The 10,348-nt window shown below is 43.7% G+C and overlaps 1 protein-coding gene across 1 annotated transcript; it reads right to left on the bottom strand.

Moving 5' to 3' along the window:
- Window positions 1-2,616: 2,616 nt before the first annotated feature.
- LOC120797743 (zinc finger protein 79-like) lies at window positions 2,617-6,117 on the bottom strand. The gene is made up of 2 exons (XM_040141589.1): window positions 5,349-6,117; window positions 2,617-3,372 (listed from the first exon to the last, which is right to left on the bottom strand). The coding sequence occupies exons 1-2, from the start codon at window positions 5,364-5,366 to the stop codon at window positions 2,617-2,619; spliced, it is 774 nt and encodes a 257-aa protein (XP_039997523.1). The 5' UTR covers window positions 5,367-6,117.
- Between the last annotated feature and the right edge of the window lie 4,231 nt (window positions 6,118-10,348).

Raw genomic sequence — 10,348 nt, 5'->3', positions numbered from 1 at the left:
CTGACTCGTCGTTAAGGAGCTCAGAGTGCAGGTGTAGACGCTCCACCTCCGACTTCTCACCTCCGACCTGCAACAACATCACCTGCAGGGAAGAGAGGAACAGGAAGAGAGGGGCAGTAACCTGTCTGGTGATTTGTGTGCTTAACATCTGTTTCGGAGGTACACACGCACAGACACACACACTGACGGGCAGTGCTGTCGGAGACCTGATTGGTGCTTTACTGTGAGCTCAACAGATTCCTCAGTTTATAGACACACAACATGTGTGAAGAGTAAAACCTGTGATTTAGTTTTCTCTGTGTGTGTGTGTGTGTGTGTGTGTGTGGTTACCCCGCTTGTTAACCCTGTAATTACCACTATAACCTCTCCACTCTCTCCTCAGTCAGCTCCAGTCTTCTGCCTCCTGCTGGCGATCGCAACACTAACACATTTTGTTTCATTGTCAATAAATCGATCTGGAGCTGAAGCAGAAAATTAGTCAACTGATTAGTTAATCAATGTATCGTTTAAATCTTTTTTTTTTTCCAAGCAAAAATGCCAAAAATTTTCTGATTCCATCTTCTCGTGAAGATTTGTTGCATTTCTTGGTCTTTTGGTTTGGACAAAAAAGGCAATTTAAGATGTCACACAAGACTCAGAGCCGTTATAAAGGTCATATTTTAGTATTTTCTGACATTTAACATAAAAAAATAACCCGCAGATTAATCAAGCATGAAAATAATCAATGGGTCAGTCACTTTTGTGATTGATCGATGAATAAATAGTGAAAAATCCCAGGACAAGTTCCCAGAGTCCAAGCCGATGTCTTTGAAGAGGAACTTTTCTTCTGCACCCCCCCACAACAGAGATGGAGTCCACCTGTGCATCACAGCAGCTCGGTAGAGACGTTACGCTCAAGCAGACGACTCAACGTAGGATCAGCTTCAGGAGTATCACAGTAAGATGTTTCAATGGTGTTTTGAATGTGTTGTCTTCTCGTCAATTAATCAACTAGTTGAACTATTGTGATAATTATCAGTTAAAGCCATTTTTTTTAAAAACTCTGTTTATTGGGGTTTTGATACATTACGGAGTCAAAAGTATATAAACAGGTTTACAACGGGGAAGATTTCAACATAAGTTAATAGACTATTTTTGGAACGCCATGGGACGTCTTTCAATTTTTTTCAGCAAAGGATCATGAGCTCGCCCTATTGAAATAATCTATAAAAGGTCGACAGATTAAATAAAATTTCTTTACATTCTAACCCATTTTTTTGACAACATTTTTAAAGAAAAATACAATAAAAGAACATTTCACAGCTACAGCCTCAATTTTGGTTCAAAATATGAATGTTTTGTGACGTTTTAGACTAAACAATCAATGGATAAGTAATCGCCAACTTTTGCGGTGATTAATTAATTGTTTCAGTGAGATTTTCAAGCAGTAACAACTAATATTTCCTCATTTTGGCTTCTAAAATGTGAAGACGTGTTGCTCTTCTCTCTTTTATCCGACAGTAAACTCAGTATCTGTGGGTTGTGGACTGTTGGTCAATCAGAACAACCATAATGGGCATATTTCACTGTTGTCTGACAATTTATACACAAAATAATTAATTGAGAGTTGCGGGCCTTAATCGCTGAGTCTAGGAAAATGAAAAAAAAAAAAAAAAGGTCCATCAAAAGTTCGAAGGTGACGTCTTCAAATTGCATATTATGTCCGACCAAGAATGTAAAGCCCCAAAATATTCATTTCAGTATCATAAATCACAAAGAAAAACAGAAAAACCTCAGACTGGAGAAGCAGAAAACAGCAGGTTTCTTCTTAAAAAGTGACAATTACTTGATTATTAAAACTGCTGACGATTTTCTGTTGGGCGAGTAATCGATTAGTGGACTAATCATTTCAGCTCTAATATTTAGAACCAAATTACACAGTTCTAATGAATTATCAGGAAATTACAGGACCAGCAAAATAAAGGGTCATCCCTGATATAACAGTGCAGCACTGTTTTAAATGTAATACCAATAACAAACGGGGTTATGCTTCTTATGCCCTCAGCAGCCACTTTATTAGGTACACCTGTACAATCTAATGTAACAGTACAACAGCTCTGCCATAACCTCACAACTTTCTGAATTTTATCATCAGTTGTTGTTGACGTTGTCAGACAAGAGTAAGTTCAACTGTGTGTTTATTACTGAGGTCACCGTTGACAGAGGTGACAGTGTGTACTGGACTACATTATGAGTTATAGGTGTTTCTATTTTTTTGTCCTCCATGTTTACATTCATGAGGGAGCAGAGTATTAGAAACACCTCAGCTCAGCACAACACCATCCCTACTAACGATGATGACCTCAGTGTTAAAACAGATGAACTGAATGAACACCTGTATAACAGCGTCAACAAAAACTGAACGTAACAGGCATCATAAACAGCTGCATTTGATCGCGTGACACTGTAATGAGGTTCTTAATAACGTGGACACTGAGTGTATGGTGAGGAGTAAATTAAAATGACTCCACACACTAAACACGATTCCCGTATTCATCCATCACGTTTCAGTTGAGTGCTCAGATGCAGCGGTGTCTCTTCAGCTGATTGGAGAACGTGAAGTGTTTCTTACACTGGTCACACCACGTTCGACGACGTGATGAAGCTTTTGCTGCAGTGCTGACAGCGGTACGGCTTGTCCCCGGTGTGGACTCGTTTGTGCAGCAAACAGGTCGTTATATGACTGAAACTCTTCCCACACTGGTCACAGCTGTACGGTTTCTCTCCCGTGTGGACACGCTGGTGTTCAGAGTGGTTGGTCGATGATGTGAAGGTTTTGTCACAGAAGCCACACTGGTAGGGTCTCTCTCCAGTGTGGATCCGCTGGTGGATTGTGTATGAAGAGTAATGGCTGAAGCTCCTTCCACACAGCTCACAGGGATAGAGTTTCTCTCCCGTGTGGATACGCTGGTGTCTCGTCAGATTCGACTGCGTGAGGAAGGATTTGGAGCAGAGTTGACACTGGAAAGTTTTGTCACCAGTGTGGACGTGTTTGTGCTGTTGACATGAGAATGAATCAGAGAAGCTCTTCCCACAGTGCTCACAGTTGTACGGTTTCTGTCCAGAGTGCCTGCGCAGGTGGAGTTTTAACGTACTTGACTGAGTGAAAGATTTCCCACACTCGTCGCAGTGGTACGGTTTCTCTCCGCTGTGGATTCGTTGGTGAGTTCTTAAGCTGCTCAGCTGAGTGAAAGCTTTCCCACATTGGTCACAGTAATACGGTTTCTCTCCAGTGTGAACACTCTGATGATCTTTCAGGTGTTGTGTTGATGTGAAGGCTTTGTCACACTGCTGACAGCGGTGAGGTCTGGGTCTCCTTTTGCCTCTCGGTTTCTATGGTGACAGACAGAATCAGACAGATGGTAAGTGATGTGACGTGAAATCGCAAGGTGACTGAAGTCTGTTGCACCTGTAACCACTGATCTAATCCGCCGGATCGATCTCGACGTCGATGTGGATCAGGTCTCAGCCGGACGTGACCCATACACATTAAAAATCAATGTTGTTACAACAGTCAGTGTTTTATCAGTTACGTTTATTCAGTCTCAGCAGGCTGTGGCCGAGTTTTAGAGCCACAGAAACGGTGTTAAATTTCAATGATGACATTAATTATTGACGACCTATTTTTCATGACGAGAGTTGGTGTGATGTTTTACTGCGGAGCAGAGCGACAAGGACACCGTGTGGCCGGCGACAGCAGGTAAACAAGTGTCTTTGCCTCTAAATTTGCGATAGACGGGAAGGGCACCTGTAACCATGGTAACTATAAACAAAGACGACGACAACTGTAGCCTCGAAATGCTTAGAAGACATAAAAGTTAGAAATGCTGGACAAAACTGAGACGAACATGTCGCTGAAGAAAAGTAATCTACATTTTCATCAAAAGACTAGAACTGAATCAAAACCAGGTCCCACAACAAACCCCGTCCTCTCGTTGACATGGATAAAATGATTCCAGGGAGTTCCACACAGTGAGGCTTACAGATTTCAGGTTGGGGTAAATGGAATCGGTATCGGCGCGTCCCCCGTCACAGGGTATTGACGACACCTCGAAGACCAACTTTAAGGTTGGCATTGTGGGAAAATGATGACGAAGCCGGACTTTCAAAAGTATTCATCTAAATATACCGGATCCCGACCTGGACTTGTTTCTCTGAGGCAGTTTTCAGGTCCACTTCAAAACGGAGACACATTAGGACAAAGAGCCAGGGAGGAGTAGGGGTGGGAACCTCTGGGCATCTCAGGATTCGATTCCTCCAGTGACTTTGATCTATTGAGATGCACTAAGACGCATGACGTCTCCAGCAGTGGAGAACGGCCTCTCTGCTGCAGCAGCTGGTTGGTCGGCTCGTTTGCCCGTCTCCAGGTGGTGGAAGGGTTCATGCAAAGGTAATTCATGTGTTATTAAATTCAAAATGCGCTCGTCTTCTCTGAAGATGAACTACAACGTTTTTGTGAGGAGAACTGGGGCAGAAGTGGGCAGACTGGTGAGTGACCAGCGTTAGTCAACAACACTGGCGTTTGGAATCACGCATTTACCCACAACAGACACTAATCTGCAAAGAGCCCCGTGGTTTAAAAAAGACACAAAGGGCCTGAACGCCGGCGCCGTTTCTTTTCCCGTTGGGAAAACTGAAGCCAGCAGGAAAAAGACCAACTGATCATATGAGACATGAAGAGAGTCCAGGTTACAGGTGGAAAGATGCGTCAGGGCGGTGTCACCTCAGGGAACGCACCTGCTGGCTGTAATGTATCACACACACATTCATTTATAGTGTTTTCTCATCGATTCAAAGTAAAAACTGATATAAAAAGGATGGATCCAGATGCACGAGCAGATATTTTGTGTGTGTCAGTCGAACATGAAAAAAAAAGGTTTGCCAATTTATAAAAAAAAAAAAGTATATCAGAACAATTAACAGTCGATGTCTCACGAGGGACTTTTGAATTTTTCAGTAAACGGGAGGATGAAGTGTTGCCTTATGGTTCGAGATAAGTTTGAACATTAAATGACCCGTTCGATGGTCACTGAAGCTGAAGACAGTTTCTCTTCATGGCAGCAGCCCTGATGCTTCAGGGTGTCACCTGGCAGGTGAAACTACCTGGATTAAACCGACGACAGGCGCGCTCTGAATGGCGGATTCAGCAGAGCGAATGTTCCCTCCACTCCAGCTGTCGTCATCATCATCATTCTCCCCATGTTGTTCAGCTCTAAATCAACGGTGATCATTACTGAGTTATGGCCACGGGAGGCAGGAGAACCTCGTCAGATTAACGGTAACGTCCCCACAGGTGTCGTTTTACTCACCTGTCCCGAAGGACCCATGGTGCCTCCTCTTTGCCTGGCGTTTCTCTTCGTCTTCGACCTGCGGAGGAGAAGTCAGAGAAGTTCCCCAACGAGCGACGCCCTTCTTCTGTTACATCTAAATCTGTGCATCCACGTGGCTACATCAGACTTGTGAGACCTTTATGGAAGAAAAATAAAACCTAGTCCTGCCAAATCTGGACCAGATCAGCAGGGAGAGGGTTTAAAATCCAGCTTCATGTTTGTGGAAACAGAAAAAGGGGGACTGCACTGCTTTTTCCATCCAGATCAGACCGGACCTGGTCTAGATCAGAAAAACACTACATCTACACTTGTCAAATCTGGACTGGATTAGCATAAAGACTGTTTTTACGAGTTGTAAACCGGTCTGGGTATAGTGGTTTTTATCTAGACTTGGTCTCCTGTGGTCTAGATGTGGCTTTCACAAACAAAATAAAGGTTTCCCAGACTGACACGGGTTTCAAACAGTGTAGACCAGCATCTGTCACAACAGCAGACGGTGGAAAACACGGAGAACCGGTCGATTTTTAGTCTTTAGTCTGAAAACCCCGCCGAGTTTCTGATCCCAACTGTTGCTCGGATGAACCACGACACCTCGTGTTCCTGCCGCCACTCGCTCCGGAGGTTTAGCGGTTCAAACCCGGACCGCTGCACCGGCCGCCGGGCACAGACACCGAGGAAATCACCTCCTTCCTCCGGTGTTCAATCTCCGCTCAACGACCGTCCGCCATGACGCCGAGGAAACCCCGTGTTCCGGTGGCGTCACGTGACCGACGGAGCGTCGGAAGCTTAAAGGGTCAGTTCACCCAAATCTCTCAGCGGAGCGAAGGGGGTCGTTTTACGACACTCCGTGGCCGTTTTACGTCTATTTTAGGTCATTTTGCATCTGTTTGTGGTTGTTTACCCGCCTGCCGCCCAGTGTCAGCTGGGACTTGGCCTCTAGACCCCCACCCCCCCTCTGCGACAGACCTCTGGTCTGTTTTCAAGTCACAGATCATTCAAAACGGACTCTAAAACTTGAGTCTACAGACGTGTGGTGTGGGTCGGCTGCTGGTGGAGACCATAGTATAGAGTGTATATATATATATATATATATATATATATATATTAGTGTTTCTAATCGTTGTAGATAAGGTATATTGATGAAAATGCACCAGCAGTGAAAGATATTTTTTAATAAAGACAGAGAAGCCAATAGATTAAACCACTAGCATGTCACATGACAGAGAGCTTGACCTTGTTTTTGTTTTTTTTCCTGCTTCAATGTACAAGTGTCAACAACCGCGTGTTTGAATGAATCCCACAGGTCGTCGCTTGCAATTAGTACAAACACTCAAGCACTGGACTCCAGTCCGGCTCTGAGATACTTGTACTGGACTCGAGTAGTGAGGTCAGGAAGGGGTCCTTGGCAGGCGCTGGCTTTGTTCATTTCCCTGCGATGCACTTTGAAACTTCGAGAAAGCTGCTGCCGTCGCTACAGAGTCTGTAAAACTAGACTACAACTTACAAAAATCCAATCGCTACATTGGACCAAAGCTAATAAATAGATATTCATTAAAAGACTGAAAACTGAATCCAAATCAACACAGTTGTTATTACAGTCGCCGCCTGTGTTCACAGGGTGAAGGAGCATCTCTAAGTATTTCACCTTCTGCTAATTCCATTGCAGGTGCGACGCTTGCGCGTCGGTCGTCACATAAAGTGTGTAGTTTAGCAGAGGCGTGATTCAAGGCCTTTAGATGACAACGTCAGGGCGAAGCCACCGAAAACAAGGGGATGTGTTAAAATTATTAGCTGTGTGACCAGTTTATTCGTCCGTGTCTGGAGATGATCTCCTTCCGGGAACGGAGTTCGACGCGTCGAACGATGTGAACGCCACAAAATGAAATCCGGTTTGGAATGAAAACTCTCCAGTATTAAGATCTGATTCCCCTTCACTTTCACTATTTTGTTGTATATTTTCTTTATCTTTAGAAAGATTTTTACTGTTTCATCCAGGTGAATTAGATTTGGCTGTTTTTTACATGAACAGTGAGTAATGATAACTAACTGTTAACTACCGTTATATTCTCGTGACTTCATATTTGTACAAAGCGCATAATGTTGCTGTGTAGTTTTGGTTATACCTGCTTGTGACATACAGTAGTTTTAGATTCCAGCCACCAGAGGGCCACCTCGTGTGAAAAAAGCGAAACATGCAGCGGACCTGGTTTAATTTTGGACTGGTTTCTACTTCAGGGCCAAACTGGGACAGTCGGGGCTTCGTGGTTTTCCCCCACTGCGACATTCATGCTGTTTTTCTTCCTCCAGAACTCCTGCCTTACGTCTCCTTTACCGGTTCTGGAAAGTCCTGGAACGTTTTGAAGTTGTCTCTGATGATTTCACCTCATGAAAAGGTCCGAAAACGTTCTCATCGTTCCGTCTGACTCCTCCGTAAACACTCGTGTTAACCTAGGTTGCTACTGAACAACATTTTTACACACAAAACCAATGATATGAGCCCAATTAGTCATTTACGTTTTAATCCAGTGACCACAGGGGAAAAATAAGGATATAACACGTTTCCATATTTTCCCCTAAAAGTAGATGTTCCTCCTACGGTAAATTAGGTTCTTTCTAGTTTTCAGATCCCGTCTTTCAACCACCTGGAATGAGAAGGGTTTTTTTGAATGTTTCCATGTAATTAAGACGACGGGTTGACAGGCAGGTAAATGCGACATTGATGTAAATATTAGCAGACCAGGCAACGTTCTCTGGTCTTACAATAACAACGGCTGGTAAAGGATTTGGTTCAAATGCAGAGGTTTAAAGTGGAAGTCTGGCACGAATCAGCAGGAGGCAATTCACATCTGTGACGTGTGGGGTCTAAATGAAGGTTTACATTTTGGGTTGTAACCGGACACGGTGAACAAATCTTCAACTGCCTGAGCCCATGTGTACGCCAGGGGCAGGAGCCGTGTTCTAGTTCGAGGTTTGCTTTCCGAGCCTCGTTCGGAAGCGGAATACACCCGCCGACTGGAGGTTCAGCTCGGGAATGGATGTGTAGATCCAGGAGCTCACGCCCTTAGTTTCTGTGTTCAGTGTGTTGACGGGAGTGTTTGGGGTCTTATGTGGAGAGGTGCTGGATCCCCGAATTGATATTTACAGCAGAAGAGATTGATCGTTTTCCTAGAAATGGAGGATTCTCTCACTCTTTTGGTGCCACTTTTCCTCCAGTTAACGCTGTGAACTGAGGAGGCGTTAAGAACAGACCAGGCTTCGCCAGCTACGTCCTACGTGACCACATCAAGCGGTTTTTCAGGATACGGCGGCCGGTCGTGGACACAGTGGACACAGTGGGACGTCCCTCGGCCGGACTAAGAATCTTTTTTTTTTTTAACAATCCGTGTCATTGTTAATCCTCAGAACCTCAATAAAAAGATGGAATATACATAAACTCACATGTATATATATGTGTGTGTGTGTGTGTGTGTGTGTGTGATATGTATATATATATATATATATATATATATATATATGTGTATATGTATATGGTAGAAACTGAGCTTTCAAACTGTTTTTCCTGCAGCTTTGACAATTAATTAATTAACTAATAAATAAATAAATAAATAAAAGTTCCTTCTTGTTGCTACCAGCACAGCGTGCGCTGCGATTGGCCCGCAGAACGCCACCTCGGACCAATCAGGTGCCAGTGCGTCCGCCATGAGTATCCATCGTCCGTCTTGTCTTTTTTTCTTTTTTCCATCATCACTACTACGATTTATTATCGATAACACGTTAATGTGAGCGTGTGGGCCGCTCGTGCAGCTCGTCCCCGTCGTACTGGTGCCGCGTCTCGTCTCGTCTCGTCTCCTTCCGCCTCCACGATATAAAGATGCGGGTTCGTTGCTGTGGCGTCGACAAACTGCCACCAGCGTCAGTGTTAGAGCGGACGAATGAAACGGAACAAAGACGCAGTTGAACGGCTCCGTTATTTTCTCCACCGGTTCCACCGACGGACCGATGCGCCTTCACCGCGGGGCCGTCGGTGCCGTCGGTGGCTGGCGGCTGTAATGGCGGGTCTGTCGAGTTAAAAAAAAAAAACAGACACACGCGGAACATCCGGTTTAAGTAAGGGTCGATTCGGCTTTACAAAATAAAAGCTTGTCACGATTATTACATTCCATTTTCGTCTATATATCTATATACATGAGACACTAAACTCTAATGTAGATATACATATTACAGTTTAGTGTAAAGATTGTGGATCACCTATTATTCTCCATCTAAGCAGGCTGTATACACTGAAATCAAACGTACTATATATGTTCATGTCTACATAAACCTTATACTGTATGTAAATAAAGTAACTCATTAGAGTGTCTGTACAACATTTATTCCTGCATCCTTTCCATTCCCACACACTCCTGAACGACTTGGTGAACAGTTCGATGCACGCACATTTATATTATGTGTGTGGGCCAGAAACAAATCAGTTTCCCTCCATGTAACAGAATGCAAATCTTAGATAATAAGATTTTATTTTCAAATCGTTCGGAAAACTGCACATGACAAAGATGAAGTATGACGCTTCGGTATTTACAGTTCATATGTTACATAATTGTATTAAATAAGCTATAGCCATAATCACAGCATGAACATATTCAAATCACATATGTCAGATACTTACATTTATGCTGAATACATGGGTACATTCGACACCGTGCATTCCAACAACATACATTAGGAAAATATACGTACGCCTACACTATAATTACAATCAACACACAGAGCTATGAAAAACAGATCTCCAAACAAAATATTTGCCCACATATGTAAACATAAATAGTCCGTGATTTAATATAAATGTTCATACATGACGTGAAAACGGGGGCAGGCATCTGTCAGTTCGGCGTTCAGCTTTTATTTTGAAACCCACATAAGCGACGAGGCGGAAGTGCGCCGCCTCCTGCCGCGGAAACTTGACGTGCCGCTGTCGCTGA

This window comes from Xiphias gladius, chromosome 12 (assembly GCF_016859285.1).
Source record: "Xiphias gladius isolate SHS-SW01 ecotype Sanya breed wild chromosome 12, ASM1685928v1, whole genome shotgun sequence".
Classification (NCBI taxonomy): Eukaryota; Metazoa; Chordata; class Actinopteri; order Istiophoriformes; family Xiphiidae; genus Xiphias; species Xiphias gladius.
This window is presented reverse-complemented; position numbering and strand designations above follow the sequence as displayed.